General features: G+C 35.7%; 1 protein-coding gene across 1 annotated transcript; it reads left to right on the top strand.

Annotated features, from left to right (window-relative positions):
• Positions 1–11,190: 11,190 nt before the first annotated feature.
• Positions 11,191–16,752, top strand: LOC128545894 (uncharacterized). The gene is made up of 8 exons (XM_053547120.1): positions 11,191–11,377; positions 12,133–12,474; positions 12,784–12,862; positions 13,544–13,590; positions 14,555–14,613; positions 14,930–14,999; positions 15,727–15,804; positions 16,159–16,752. Exons 1-7 carry the CDS (start codon positions 11,245–11,247, stop codon positions 15,789–15,791), a joined length of 795 nt encoding a protein of 264 aa, XP_053403095.1. The 5' UTR covers positions 11,191–11,244; the 3' UTR covers positions 15,792–15,804; positions 16,159–16,752.
• Positions 16,753–17,162: the final 410 nt, after the last annotated feature.

Below are 17,162 nucleotides of genomic sequence, written 5' to 3'. Positions count from 1 at the left end.
GCTGTTTTCTTGCATAACAAGCCTTTTCTGATATATGTATATATATGGAATACAAAAGAGACTTTGTATCACTCAAGTTGTTTTGTCATACTTTTCATCCTGCCCAAATTAGATACTGCCCAAATCAGAAAGATAACTACTTTCAATACTAGGTTAACATCATGAACATTTTAGAACAATACATCTTGATAACTTCGTAATTTTCATCAGAAATATTTGTCTACTTTCACTATATTTTTCTGATTAGGTGCTTGCCTTTTTCTTCTAAAGACTTTGTTTCAATACAGAAGACATGTTAATCCAGCTGTCATGGCAACTTCCAAACTTTTATCAACAGATTTCAGTAATTCATCAAATTGTGGGCTCTACCATTGTATCTTATTCTTTATTTATATACTGTTACAACAATTTTGCTTTGACCCTCAAAATGCTTTTTATCGTAATTTAAAGATTTAACCTCATTTTTAACTAATACAAACAAGTGATAGAGTATTGCAGTAACTTTTTTGGCCATTTTTAGTGCCAAATATGGGCTGTTTCCCCTTGCAAAAAACCTCCATTTTCCCCAAAAAATATTACATCTTTTTCCCCCCGATTGAGATTGTTTTACAAACAAAGTGAAAACAACAGTCAGTCAAGAACTAGTCCATCTGTCTCAGATATATCAGTAGAAAAGGCAAACAAGAGGGCCAAGATGGCCCTAGGTCACTCACCTGAGAAGCACACAATAACAGTGAAAACATGTTTGACCTGTTTGTGATTTCATGGAAACAAATATTCTGGCCAATTTTCATTAAGATTAGACCAACAAGAGCTCCGCCAAGCAGGGCATTATACGCCGCATTATTACATCAGAGTTTGGGAGCAAAATTTAAAGAACTTGGAGTGTGAAGACCAAAGGACAAGAACAACAAAGGGAAGAAATTCCAAAAAAAATTCTAAGTCCACAAAAAAATCCTTACCAGCTAAAGGTATGTCAAAATACACCTAAAAATTGGAGGTACCATCCATGTTGTACCACAGAAAAGTGGTCTTGGTTTTTCCCTACGGCCAATAATAAAAAAGTTTCAAAATAAACTATTTATAGTAAATGACAGGGAAGTATTAAAAAAAAATTTTATTGTAAGTGAACAAAAGAGGGATCTGCCAAATAAAAACAAGAGCACTGCAATGCAGAGCAATAAACACAAAGCAAAGCCATATATGACCTCTGACCCCTAAATGTGACCTTGACCTTGAAGCGAGTCATCCGGAACATGCGCTCTGCACGTCGTCTCGGTGTGGTGAACATTTGTGTCAAGTTTCTTTGAAATCCTTCAAGGGATTCAAGAGTTACAGAGCAGACACGAAATTGCTTACGGATGGACAGACGGACACCAGCGTCATAACATAATACGTCCCTTCGGGCATATAAAAATGTGGTCTCTTAAGTTTTAAACAAGTACTGTCTTAGATATGACCTAGTGACCTAGTTTTTGACCCCAGATGACCCATATTCAAACTTGACCTAGATTTGATCAAGGCAATCATTCTGACCAAATTTCATGAAGATCAACTGAACAAGAGGGTCATGATGACCCTGAATCGCTCACCTGAGTAATGTGAGCTACATGTTTCAAATGTCAAACTGATGATAAAATATTAAAAAAGTCAGTAGGTCACTTTCATGGACAATGAAATCCAGTTTCACAATTTGTGTGCAAAACTGTGTAAGTCATCAATATTTCAAGGCTGTATCTTAAACAAGAGGACCATGATGGTCCTGAATCGCTCACCTCTTCCCACATGACCCAGTTTTGAGTATGACGTCGTTTTTTCTATTATTTGACATAGTAACCTAGTTTTTTAGCTCATGTGACCCAGTTTTGAACCTGACCTAGATATTATCAAGATAAAAATTCTGACCAATTTTCATGAAAATCCATTGAAAAATATGGTCTCTAGAGAGGTCACAAGGTTTTTCTATTATTTGACCTATTGACCAAGTTTTCAAAGGTACGTGACCCTGTTTTGAACTTTACCTAGATATCATCAAGGTGAACATTCTCACTAATTTTCATGAAGATCTCATGAAAAATATGGCCACTAGAGAGGTCACAAGGTTTTTCTATTTTTATACCTACTGGCCTAGTTTTTGACCGCACGTGACCCAGTTTCGAAACTGACCTAGATATCATCAAGGTGAACACTCAGATCAATTTTCATGAAGATCCATTGAAAAGTACGGCCTCTAGCGAGGTCAAAAGATTTTCATAATTTTAGACCTACTGACCTAGTTTTTGACCGCAGTTGACCCAGTTTCAAACTTTACCTAGATATCATCAAGACGAACATTCAGACCAACTTTCATACAGATCCCATGAAAAGTATGGCCTCAAGAGAGGTCACAAGGTTTTTTTATTATTTGACCTACTGACCTAGTTTTTTATGGCACGTGACCCAGTTTCGAACTTGACCTAGATATCATCAAGATGAACATTCTGACCAATTTTTATGGAGATCCATTCACAAGTATGGCCTCTAGAGAGGTCACAAGGTTTTTCTATTTTTAGACCTACTGACCTAGTTTTTGATCGCACATGACCCTGTTTCGAACTTGACCTAGATATCATCAAGATGAACATTCAGACCAATTTTCATACAGATCCCATGAAAAATATGGCCTTTAGAGAGGTCACAAGGTTTTTCTATTATTTGACCTACTGACCTAGTTTTTGAAGGCACGTGACCCACTTTCGAACTTGACCGAGATATCATCAAGATGAACATTCAGACCAACTTTCATACAGATCCCATGAAAAATATGGCCTCTAGAGAGGTCACAACGTTTTTCTATTATTTGACCTACTGACCTAGTTTTTGATGGCACGTGACCCACTTTCGAATCTGACCTAGATATCATCAAGATGAACATTCTGACCAATTTTCATGAAGATCTCATGAAATATATGGCCTCTAGAGAGGTCACAAGGTTTTCCTATTTTTAGACCTACTGACCTAGTTTTTGACCGCACGTTACCCAGTTTTGAACTTGACCTAGATATTATCAAGATGAACGTTCAGACCAACTTTCATACAGATCTCATGAAAAATATGGCCTTTAGAGAGGTAACAAGGTTTTTCTATTATTTGACCTACTGACCTAGTTTTTGATGGCATGTGACCCACTTTCGAACCTGACCTAGATATCATCAAGGTGAACATTCTGACTAATTTTTATGAAGATCTTATGAAATATATGGCCTCCAGAGAGGTCACAAGGTTTTTATATTTTTAGACCTACTGACCTAGTTTTTGACCGCACGTGACCCAGTTTCGAACCTGACCTAGATATCATCAAGGTGAACATTCTGACCAATTTTCATGAAGATCTTGTGAAATATATGGCCTTTAGAGAGGTCACAAGGTTTTTCTATTTTTAGACCTACTGACCTAGTTTTTGATGGCACGTGACCCAGTTTCGAACTTGACCTAGATATCATTCTGACCAACTTTCATAAAGATCTCATGAAAATTGTGACCTCTAGAGTGGTCAGAAGCAAAAGTTTACGGACTGACGCACGGACGGACCCCGCGCGATCACAAAAGCTCACCTTGTCACTTTGTGACAGGTGAGCTAAAAACAAGAAAGCAGGTCAGTAGGTCAAGGTCACAATCAAGTGACACCATATTACTTGGGGTCATCAGGTAATTATAATTAAATAGTCTTGGAAATAGAATTAGATGATTTTTTAAGTATTTTTCCTATATAACTCACATAATAACTAAGTGACCCCAGGGCGGGGCCTCTTTTAACCCTAGGGGCATAATTTGAATAATTTTGGTAGAGGACTACTAGACAATGCATCATACCAAATATCAAAAGGCTAGATCGTATGGTTTCTGACTAGAAGATTTTTAAAGCTTTTTCCTATATAAGTCTATATAAAACTTGGGACCCCAAGGGCAGGGCCTCTTTTCACCCCAGGGGTACAATTTGAACAATTTTGGTCAAGGACATAAGACAATGCTACAAACCAAATGTCAAAGGTCTAAGAGTTGTGGTTTCAGATAAGAAGATTTTTAAACTTTTTTTCCTATATGTGTATGTAAAACTTGAGACCCACCGGGGCGGGGCCATATTTGATCCTAGGGGGATAATTTGAACACTCTTGGTAGAGGACCACTAGCTGATGCTACATACCAAATATCAAAGCCCTAGGCCATGTGGTTTTGTACAAGAAGTTTTGCAAAGTATTCCCTATATAACTCTATATAAACCGTGTGACCCCCGGGGCGGGGCCATATTTGACCCTAGGGGGATAATTTGAACAATCTTGGTAAAGGACCACTAGATGATGCTACATACCAAATATCAAAGCCCTAGGCCATGTGGTTTTGTACAAGAAGATTTTCAAAGTTTTCCCTATATAACTCTATATAAACCGTGTGACCCCCGGGCGGGGCCACATTTGACCCTAGGGTGATAATTTGAACAACCTTGGTAAAGGACCACTAGATGATGCTACATACCAAATATCAAAGCCCTAGGCCATGTGGTTTTGTACAAGAAGATTTTCAAAGTTTTCCCTATATAAGTCTATATAAACCATGTGACCCCCGGGACGGGGCCATATTTGACCCTAGGGGGATAATTTGAACAATTTTGGTAGAGGAACACTAAATGATGCTACACACCAGATATCAAAGCCCTAGGCCCTGTGGTTTTGGACAAAAAGATTTTTTAAGTTTTTCCTTTCGGTTGCCATGGCAACCAGAGTTCTATATGGAATTGAATTCTTTGAACACCTTTGAAAGGGAGCCACCCAAGGATCATTCCTGTGAAGTTTGGTGTAATTCTGCCCAGTGGTTTTCAAGAAGAAGATTTTTTTAGGAAGTGTTGACGGACGGACGACGCATGCCGGACATTGAGCTGTCACAATAGCTCACCATGAGCCTTTGGCTCAGGTGAGCTAAAATACAGTCTCTATCGCATACACAACGTTTTTCTTTGATTTGACCTAGTTTTTAACCTCAGATGACCCATATTCAAACTCGACCTAGATTTCAACAAGCCAATCATTCTGGCATAATTTCATGAAGATCAATTGAAAAATACAGCCTCTATGGCATACACATGGTTTTTCTTTGATCTGACCTAGTTACCTAGTTTTTAACGTCGGATGGTTTATATTTGAACCTGACCTAGATTTTATCAAGGCAATCATTCTGACCAAATTTCAAGAAGATCAATTGAAAAATACAGCTTCTATCACATACACAAGGTTTTAATTTGATCTGACCTAGTGACCTAGTTTTTGACCCCAGATGACATATATTCGAACTTGACCTAGATTTCATGAGGGCAATCATTCTAACCAAATTTCATGAAGATCAATTGAAAAATACAGCCTCTATTTCATACACAACATTTTTCTTAGATTTGATCTAGTGACCTATTTTTTGATCCCAAATGACCAATATTCAAACTCCACCTACATTTCATCAAGGCAATCATTCTGACAAAATTTCTTGAAAATCATTTGAAAAATACGGTCTTTATCACATACACAAGGTTTTTCTTTGATTTGACCTAGTGACCTAGTTTTTGTCCTCAGATGACCCATATTCAAACTCGACCTAGATTTCATCAAGGCAATCATTCTGACCAAATTTCATGAAGATCAATTGAAAAATACAGCCTCTATCGCATACACAAGGGTTTTTTTTATTTGACCTAGTGACCTAGTTTTTGACCCCATATGACCCATTTTCAAACTTGTTCTTGATTTCATCAAGATTATCATTCTGACAAAATTTCATGAAGATCAGTTGAAAAATACAACCTCTATCGCATACACAAGCTTTTTCCTTGATTTGACCTAGTGACCTAGTTTTTGCTCCCAGATGACCCATTTTCAAACCTGGCCCAGATTTCAACAAGGCAATCATCCTAACAAATTTCATGAAGATCAACTGAAAAATACAGCCTCGTGACCTAGTTTTTGAACCAAGATGACCCATTTTTTAATTTGGCCTAGATATCATCAAGGTAACCATTCTGACCAAAACTCATGAAGATCAGTTGAAAAATACAGCCTCTATCGCATACACAAGGTTTTTTTTTATTTGACCTAGTGACCTAGTTTTTGACCCCAGATGACCCATTTTCAAACTCGACCTAGATTTTATCAAGGCAGTCATTCTGGCAAAATTTCATGAAGATAAGTTGAAAAATACAGCCTCTATCGCATACACAAACTAAATGTTGACAGACAAACGACAGACAGACACTGGATGCCGGACATCGAACAATCACAAAAACTAGGGGTGGGTATTGACACGAAAATTGGTATTGCGATATATTGCAATATTGTATGTGGATATTGCAATATACTGCGATATATTGTACCAGTTATTTAATGAACAAAAACATGACGAATCATGCTGTTGTTTTTTTTTCAAATTTATTCAATTAAAAATGAGTAAAATGACTAGTATCAACAACACGACCTTCTCAATAAATAAAAATACCAGTAAACAAAAAAAAGAAAAAAGTTTTGACTAGATTATGACGCCGATTACCGGATATTCAAAAGCGAAAGTAGACTGCGTCAAAATATTATTTAGTTTATTGTGTGGCACTGCATTTGGTTTACGAATACAATCATATAACACAGGTTGCTCAATTCACCGATTATAAACGAGGAAAGTGGTATAGCTGTTGTATGAATAATAAATTCTAGTTGATAGAAAAATTACTAATGAGTCGCTGACAAATACGAAATTATATTTATCTAAATTTTCTTATTGGTTTTATTATGTGGAATTGGGTCCGTAAAATAGCTGTAGCCCAGTCTGCTACCTGCACCGGAAATGAAAAGAGAAAAATGAAAACAAAGTTGAATCGTGCTGGCAAGAAAAGGATTTTTTTTTTGTGAATCTTCTTGGTTTACGTTAGTGTTACTTAATGTTATAAAATAACCGGTATTCGAAAATCATATCGCAATATCGTATCGTCGGAAAAAACATCGCAATAACTGGTCTACCGCGGTATATCGCCCACCCCTAACAAAAACTCACCTGAGCATTGCCCAGGTGAGCTAAAAATTAACAACTTACGAACAAAACAAGGTTGCTATTATTTTCCCTTTTTGAATTTGTCACACTTATTTTCCCAATTTCACAGGCACAGGTAGTTTCATTATTTTCAAAAACAAGAGGGCCAAGATGGCCCTAGGTCGCTCACCTGAGAAACATACCATAACAGTGTAAACATGTTTGACCTAGTGATTTCATGGAAACAAATATTCTGACCAATTTTCATTAAGTGTAAACAAGTATTTTCTTTAATTTGACCTAGTGACCTAGTTTTTAAGCAAAGATGACCTACATTCAAACTTGACCTAGATTTGATCAAGACAATCATTCCAACCAAATTTCATCAACCTCAATTGAAAAATACAGCCTTTATTGCATACAAAATATTTTTCTTTAATTTGTCCTAGCGACCTAGTTTTTAACCCCAGATGACCCATATTCAAACTTGACCTCAATTTCATCAAGGCTATCATTCTGACCAAATTTCATGACGATCAATTGAGAAATACAGTCTCTATTGCATACACAAGTTTTTTCTTTGATTTGACCTAGTTACCTAGTTTTTGACCATAGATGACCCATATTCTAATCTGACCTAGATTTCATCAAGGCAATCATTCTGATTAAATTCTATGAATATCCAGTGTAAAATGCAGCCTTTATTGCGTACACAAGGTATTCCTTTAATTTAATCGGATGACCTAGTTTTTGACCCTAGATGATTCATATTCAAACTCCACCTAGATTTCATCCAGACAAACATTCTGATCAAATTTCATAAAGATCTGGTGTAAAATGCAGCCCCTATTGCATACACAAGGTTTTTCTTTGATTTGACCTAGTGACCTAGTTTTTGACCCAAGATGACCCATTTTCTAACTTGACCTAAATTTCATGAAGGCAATCATTCTGACCAAAATTGCAAAAAGTGCAAAAAGTTAACGTTGGCCTCTGTGACCTTGACCTTTGACCTGGTGACCCCAAAGTCAGTAGGGGGTGATGTTCTTAGTAAGTACTATCAGCATGTGAAGTTTGAAAGTCCTGGGTGTAGTGGTTCGCGAGTGAAGTGCCTTCATGCAAAAAGTTAAAGTTGGTCCCTGTGACCTTGACCTCTGACCTGGTGACACCAAAGTCAGTAGGGGTAGTGTACTCAATAAGTACTATCAGCTACTGAAGTTTGAAGGTCCTGGGTGCAGTGGTTCGCGAGTAAAGTGCCTTCATGCAAAAGGTTAACGTTGGCCCCTGTGACCTTGACCTCTGACCTGGTGACCCCAAAGTCAGTAGGGGTAGTGTACTCAATAAGTACTATCAGCGGGTGAAGTTTGAAGGTCCTTGGTGCAGTGGTTCCTGAGTAAAGTGCCTTCATGCAAAAAGTTAACGTTGGCCCCTGTGACCTTGACCTTTGACCTGGTGACCCCAAAGTCAGTAGGGGTGTTATACTCAATAAGTACTATCAGCATGTGAAGTTTGAAGGTCCTGGATGCAGTGGTTCGCAAGTAAAGTGCCTTCATGCAAAAAGTTAACGTTGTGACGAACGAACAGACGGACAGTTGAAAACTAATATGCCTCCCTTCGGGGGCATAAAAAGGACATAACTCTGTCAACAGAAATATCTGACTTTATCGAAAACTTCAACCAAAAATTCTAAGTTAAAAAGGGGCATAATTCTGTCAAAATTCAAATCAAAGTTATGGGAATTGTGTTTCCTGGTGTAGACTTTGATAGTAAATAACTATTTTGAGTTTCAAGTCAAAAGCTTTAATAGTAACAGAGATAATTGACTTTATCAAAAATTTTAACCAAAAATTCTAAGTTGGAAACGAGCATAATTCTGTCAAAATTCAAATCAGAGTTATGGGGATTGTTTATACTGGTGTAGACTTTGATGGTTAATAAGTATTTTAAGTTTCAAGTCAATAGCTTTGATAGTAACAGAGATATTTGACTTTATCAAAAAGTTTAACCAAAAATTCTAAGTGAAAAAGGGGCATAATTCTGTCAAAATTCAAACCAGAGTTATGGGGATTGTTTCTCCTGATGTAGACTTTGATAGTTAATAACTATTTTAAGTTTCAAGTCAAAAGCTTTGATAGTAACAGAGATATTTGACTTTATAAAAAACTTTAACCAACGGCGACACCGACGCCGGGCTGAGTGCAATAGCTCTACTTTTTCTTTGAAAAGTTGAGCTAAAAATTCCTGAAGATTAATTGAAAAATACAGCCTCTATCGCATACACAAGCTTTTTCTTTGATTTGATCTAGTGACCTAGTTTTTGACCCAAGATGATCCACTTTCGAACTTGGCCTAGATTTCATCAAGGTAATCATTCTGACTAAATTTCATGAAGTTCAGTTGAAAAATACAGCCTCTATCACATACACAAGCTAATTGTTGACAGACGACAGACAGACAGGCGCCGGACATTGAGAGATCACAATAACTCACCTGAGCAGGTTAGCTAAAAATCACTGTCAAAGTATATAACAAGAGGACCATGATGGTCCTGAATCGCTCACCTCTTCCCACAAGTTTTGAGTATGACGTCGTTTTTTCTATTATTTGACATAGTGACCTAGTTTTTGAGCTCATGTGACCCAGTTTTGAACCTGAACTAGATATTATCGAGATAAAAATTCTGACCAATTTTCATGAAGATCCATTGAAAAATATGGTCTCTAGAGAGGTCACAAGGTTTTTCTATTATTTGACCTATTGACCTAGTTTTCGAAGATACGTAACCCTGTTTTGAACTTTACCTAGATATCATCAAGGTGAACATTCTCACTAATTTTCGTGAAGATCTCATGAAAAATATGGCCTCTAGAGAGGTCACAAGGTTTTTCTATTTTTATACTTACTGGCCTAGTTTTTGACCGCACGTGACCCAGTTTCGAAAATGATCTTGATATCATCAAGGTGAACATTCAGGTCAATTTTCATGAAGATCCATTGAAAAATATGGCCTCTAGTGAGGTCAAAAGATTTTTCTAATTTTAGACCTACTGACCTAGTTTTTGACCGCAGTTGACCCAGTTTCAAACTTGATCTAGATATCATCAAGATGAACATTCAGACCAACTTTCATACAGATCCCATGAAAAGTATGGACTCTAGAGAGGTCACAAGGTTTTTTTATTATTTGACCTACTGACCTAGTTTTTTAAGGCATGTGACTCAGTTTCAAACTTGACCTAGATATCATCAAGGTGAACATTCTGACCAATTTTCATGAAGATCTCATGAAATATATGGCCTCTAGAGAGGTCACAAGGTTTTTCTATTTTTATACTTACTGGCCTAGTTTTTGACCGCACGTGACCCAGTTACGAAAATGATCTAGATATCATCAAGGTGAACATTCAGGTCAATTTTCATGAAGATCCATTGAAAAATATGGCCTCTAGTGAGGTCAAAAGATTGTTCTAATTTTAGACCTACTGACCTAGTTTTTGACCGCAGTTGACGCAGTTTCAAACTTGATCTAGATATCATCAAGATGAACATTCAGACCAACTTTCATACAGATCCCATGAAAAGTATGGCCTCTAGAGAGGTCACAAGGTTTTTTTATTATTTGACCTACTGACCTAGTTTTTTAAGGCACGTGACCCAGTTTCAAACTTGACCTAGATATCATCAAGGTGATCATTCTGACCAATTTTCATGAAGATCCATTCAAGGGTATGGCCTCTAGAGAGGTCACAAGGTTTTTCTATTTCAAGACCTACTGACCCAGTTTTTGATCGCAGTTGACCCAGTTTCAAAACTGACCTATATATCATCAAGATAAACATTCAGACCAACTTTCATACAGATCCCATGAAAAATATGGCCTCTAGAGAGGTCACAACGTTTTTCTATTATTTGTCCTACTGACCTAGTTTTGCAAGGCACGTGACCCACTTTCGAACTTGACCTAGATATCATCAAGGTGAACATTCTGACCAATTTTCATGAAGATCTCATGAAATATATGGCCTCTAGAGAGGTCACAAGGTTTTTCTATTTTTAGACCTACTAACCTAGTTTTTGACCGCACGTGACCCAGTTTTGAACTTGACCTAGATATCATCAAGATTCAGACCAACTTTCATACAGATCACATCAACCTGTGACTACGCAGACTTTATTGGATCCGGAACATGCGAACGGAATGAAGCAATGATGGATATTTACATTCGTTTCTGTGGGTTTGCCGATATTTGTGATTCCGGATTCAAGCCTATTTGTGTATACACTGCTGATGGTGAAATGCTTCATATTTGCTCCCCAAAGGACCTTGTGTGCATAAAAGGTGTGTTTGTACAGCTTTCAAATGTTTTAACTGGATATGGGGCGATTTCGAAAAAGAAACTTTCTCTCGTCTCCGTTAACTTATCATGCTCTTTTCTTGCAGACGGGGATTTCTGGTATCATTACCGGTGCTGGAAAAATCCATCTTACACCCCGGGGTGTAAGATGACTCTCGTGTTGTAAATGACATATAACGAACTACATATATGTAGAAGATTTATGTAGTAATTTATATTTTATTTAAAAAACGGAATAAAAATACAATACCTTGACAGTTCCTATTGGTTTCTGATAGCATATTTCTCGATTCAAATCACGTTATTTTATCAAAAATTCATAACGTTATGCTGCAACCGATAAAACAAAACTGGAACTAAACATTGTTGTTTGTTTTGAAGCGTCATGACGTCTTTCTTGTTTACGGACGTTGGTTTCCCGCGCTTTGTTTAAATACACTGCCAAAAGAAATAGTTCTAAAATGAAAGCCGTTTGATTGATTTTATTTTTGTTATTATTTCTTGAAATCGGTATGCAAGAAAAAGATTCTGTCACTGGTTATAGGTGCAGATGGAAATATCCGGCTCTCGGGTAACTGTTTAGGCGGTAACTTGGCTGGGAGCCTCGTTACCGCCTAAACAGTTACCCTCGAGGCCGGATATTCCCATCTGCACGTACAACCAGTGAAAGAATCTTATATGATTTTTTATTACGTTATCGTTAATAGTACCTAAACTGTCTCTCTTTGTGGGTATTCAGGGTATTGGAGAAGGGTCTCCCGTAAAGCTACAGATTCCAGTGTAGTTAAAGTGCAGAAAGAAAAATGTCCAAAGGGAAGATACCAGCCATACAAATCGAACTGTTACGACGCATGCACAGCCAGACATGAAGACATCAAAGACTTGCCAGTACAATATGCGATATATTCCAAGGGAGACAATATATCTCCACCGATGATATATTGTGACTTCGAAAATGGGTTTTACAGCCTGGATGGCAAGTTTCTTCAGAAGTATGACGGAGAACTCGGATACCAACCCCTAGAATGTACAGGTGTAACTGATCACAACCCATGTTCTAGAGGATTGTACCCTATTCCGAGTATGTTATATCTTAGCTGTTTTCTCTTCTCAACCTGTTAATAAATATAACGGCAAAAGTTACGTAGACTTATGAGAACACAATGATTCTGTAAAATGTATATGCGTGAGTTTTGTTTTAAAGCGTCTCCTCTACATATCTACACAGATTAAGCTCCGTAAAATCTTATTGATTTAATAGCGTAATTGGTAAAAGCTTATTGTATATGAACGCTTTCTAAAATACAACTTCATGTTTATCAGTGTAATACTGTTAACGAACAAGAAACCTTTGAAAGAGGTAACGCTCATGTCCCTCATTATATTGCAGATGGGACATGTCTTTTTCCATGTGAAAAGGGTTTTGAGCGTGACGTCCATGATGACTTTAAGTGTAAAGAACTAAAATGGTAAGTTACTTTCACAAATAGAAAATGAGGAACTGAAATAATTCAAGCCAATGTCATTTCAGTTAATCTTATTTTACTATACTTCGAGAATACCACTTATTCTTTCCGTGTAAATATATGCGCACTTTTCGAACGAAAGGAGACATTAGTGTAATTGCAAAAGGCTGTTAAGGTAGTTCCATCAGCAATATTATGCATTTTTATTATTTCTTTGAACATGTAAAGGCATTAAATTTTTGTAATTTAGCTTCTGAATATATTCTATGTACATTCAAAATATATGACCTGTTTCAGATGAAGTTGAAAATAAGCAGATGTCTACTTTTTATTCATATTGTATAATTCATAGACATAAATACCAATAGAACATGCCTACTTTCACATTCTTGAAATGTTAGAAATCGAACATAAATTACTCTCGTATAGCTTAAGTCACGACAGACATTGTAGTGAAAGACATTGTCGTGTTTTAAGTCGGGCGTACAAAATACTTCTATCAATTCCAGATCTCTGGGTAACCATTTTGTTGGGGTTCTGGTTGTTTGGTTCTCTGTCAGTAATGGTTACACACAAGCCTTCATACACACAAGTTTGTTATTCATTGTTATGGACATCTAATTGATTTCTGCTTCTCTGATAATGGCTTTACTTTTAGATAATATATGCATTCGTTCATTTCAGGGCAGAAACTGATCCCAGTAAAGAGGAATTGAATCCGAAAGACAATGGTAACTATAGTTCAAAAAACTATGCTATATAGCGTTTACTGTTTGATCCATCCTTCCCGTTTCTCTTTAAATATAAGAGTAATCTATTTATGTAATACTAGTCTGTGGGTTGTAATTTGAACATCACTAAATTTTCAAAATAAACAAACATGTTTTAAAAAGCACCTAAATGGCATTGATGGGGTGCTATCCATTGTAAATTTTAGTCAGGTTTGACAAACAAGAACGTAAAAATTTAACTTTGACTAATTGTTTAATGGGTCATTGTAAAACTTTCAGGATACCTTTGATTTGCATAAAAGCAACATTTCCGTGTAAATATTTTGTATAAATCTAGCATGCACAATACTTTTCAAGGACCAGAAATTTACACGGGGAAATCTCATTTTTGGCCACACAATTGGTCCCATTACCATCCAAAGAGAACTTTAAACTGGTATGTCATTAATACCCGGTTACAGATTTGATAGATCAGACAGTAGACTAACATTGAAAGGTTATATTTTTTGTTGAAACAGTATTTTATTAATATAATTACAATTGTTACAGTAACTTGTTATATGTACAAACATAGAGGATTGAGTAGGAAGTCATAGGCGTTTTTAGAAACTCTCTTCCTTGAAGGGTTATATAATTATGACTCATACACACTTCCCTATGTTCATATTACTGTATTCATGCAACATTTTTTACCAGAACAAGAACATAATATCTATATTGGCGACAGAATATATACATAATTTTAATACAAAAACAGTTAGATAATAATTAAAACACAACTGATAAAATATGCGTCCACTAAATTATGTTTTGAAGGAGCGGAGAATAAGCGTTTAAAATGCATGTTTTATGCTAAAATAGTGTGGCTTTTTTTTCAAAGCAAACCTTTTTAAAAGCAGTCAGAAACACATCTAAAAAATTGTAGTTTATAGAGGTAATTCTCTTTGATTATTTATATCTGCAGATTCCAGTCAGAAAGCAGAGGAAGCAACCAAGATAAGCATACTTAACAGGACTTCACAGGTTTGTAAAAATTCAATAAATTGAATAATTTATTTGTTCTTAACTTTTGTCTGCATAAAAATATGATTTGCTTGAATTATGCAGGCCAAACTTTCTTTTCATTGACACCAGAGAATAATTTGTATTTGGCATGACGTTTGGTTGTAAATTAATCTAGTATGTCATCTTCTTTATAAAACAGTCTTTCGATATCAGTTTTAGTATCAGTTGTGATACAGGTAAAGTGTTCTAGAAACTTACTTACTGTACATTCTTAGGATAATTACAGATATATATTAACTCAATAATATATCATGATATACAATTTACTATTCAGAAGCTGATGAATGAAACCAAAACGGAGGACAGTCGTACTTCGAATGATTCGCACGTCAGTATAGTAATAGGTAGGTAACTTTCCCTTTGATACAAACATAAATAGATATTCTATTAAATTGATTCGTGCATTGCATACCATTTTTGGGAATTTATATATCCGATGATACGTTGCATGAATGTGCCTGCATACCTTTTTACATGCTGCAGTATATCCATGTACGTTCAATAATATGTTTTCAAAAGAACGTCCGCATTATGATATGTGACATTAATCTTTGAGATCTTTCCGGCTAGACTGCATGAATGATGAAGAAATACGTACCCGTCATAATAGTCTCTTTTCTTGTGCTTTGGACGGTTAGCAACGAAATCTTGAGTTTGCAAGAAATCTAGATTTATATCTTATCTGAAGAAGCTGTTTGAGTCAGATGCTAGAATTTCACTGAAGAGAAAATTACATAAAAGGGGTCTCGATGGGAAACTTCTGCCTATGTCATACAAATATCATATAGCTTTGGGTTGGACGGTAAATATTTTCAACATAAAGCCGAAGTGGAGCTGAGACTGACAGCATTTCTCCGAATGTTGACAGTGTTATTGTCCAATGGAAAAGTATGCGATATCTGTATGCTGAAATACTAGTAAAAACATTTCATGAATTAATGGATAATTGCTTGTTCTCATGATAATAATAGTACAAAATATATTACAACAACAAAAGAATAGGTTTAAAGTCTGATGTGTAGACATTTATTTGTTGTTTGATAACTGATTGTACTTAAAACTTTTTTTCAGTCTTTGTATTTGCTGCTTTACTGCTAGCCATCGTTGGGATGGTCTTTGTACTTCTAGAACACTAAAACAACATAATCAGTATGTATTAAAAAGTTTTTGATATATGTTCAAAATCATAAATCGGTATTCATTGTATTTCTTAATAAAACATAGTAGAAATTTGAAAGACAATTTTGAACTGGTTGTGATTGCAGACGTCATGTAACTATCAAACGAGCAAAACATACAAACAGAACTTCTATCTTGACCTTATCTAGCAATAAATGCATTTTGCTGAAGTAGACATTCCAGAAATGTTAGTCAAGTGTATTTGTTATATATCTAAAAGTTTCACAGTCTTTAGAAGGAATTTACATCAGTTGAGTACTCATTTTTAAAAACGTTAAAGTTAAAAGCAATGCGATAATAGCTTCTTTCTGTTTTTACTTTCAGTCGTTTATTGTAGCCAGTACAAAAGGAGAAACTTATACTTAATAAAGAATTCCAAAGTTTGAAGCATTCCAATTTGGCTGATTGTGAACAATGATAGATTGCTGACATTTATACATGTTGTAACAGACAATTTGTACAGAAAATAAATAGTAAACTTTATATAAAAATACCATCATGTCAGTTCCTTCAGACTTTATCAACTGGTCGAGCTGTCCTTTAAGTTTTGAAATCTTCTACATTACTGAAAATTGATGAGATACTATCAAGTCAGTTTTAATTTTAAAGCGTTTTAAACAATATCTGACATGTAGATAAGATGTAAACTTTTCCATAACATCATGGTTTATTTGATCTGTTTAGTTTTGAAATATCGGTTTATGTTAGTTTAAAAATACTTTTCTGTCGTGGACAATACTTCTTGTGTCTGCTTTGTGTCCAAATATTTCAAATATGTAATTTCTCTCTATTAAAGCACTCGAATTTTATTATAATTGTATACTAAATCATTTTAATTAGTATTATTATCTTAATAAGTATATAGGGACTCCAACTTGTTCGATCTTGATAGCCGGTTAATACATAATTTGAAGAAGATTTGGATTTTTTTTCATGGTTATGTGTAATGGACCATATGATAAACCTTCTGCCTCTGCGACAAGCGTACATCTTGATCAGCAGTACGTTAGCGCAGTCTGTTCAAGATCTGCACTCTTCGCCATTTAGTCAGTGTCTATTTGGTAAGGACCCCTTTTAAGTCAATGGTACTTTCTAAATTGAAAGATGGACAACTTCATTATAGAAATTTAGCAGGGTAAGGGTTAATAAAACATGAAGTAACTAACATTGTAAATATTAATAATCTTGTAACATTCTTGGTTTTAACATTTTATCAATCAAAAGTATTTTGCTTCTTGATAAATTTCTGTAAAATAAACTTAACCACTAGTATGCCAAACGTTAAAAAGTTATCCAACCCCAAACCCCCTGTATTCATAATAAAGGCC

The sequence above is a fragment of the Mercenaria mercenaria genome, chromosome 1 (assembly GCF_021730395.1).
Source record: "Mercenaria mercenaria strain notata chromosome 1, MADL_Memer_1, whole genome shotgun sequence".
Classification (NCBI taxonomy): domain Eukaryota; kingdom Metazoa; phylum Mollusca; class Bivalvia; order Venerida; family Veneridae; genus Mercenaria; species Mercenaria mercenaria.
The sequence above is the reverse complement of the archived record's forward strand: the minus strand, read 5'-3'. Positions and strand labels throughout refer to the sequence as shown.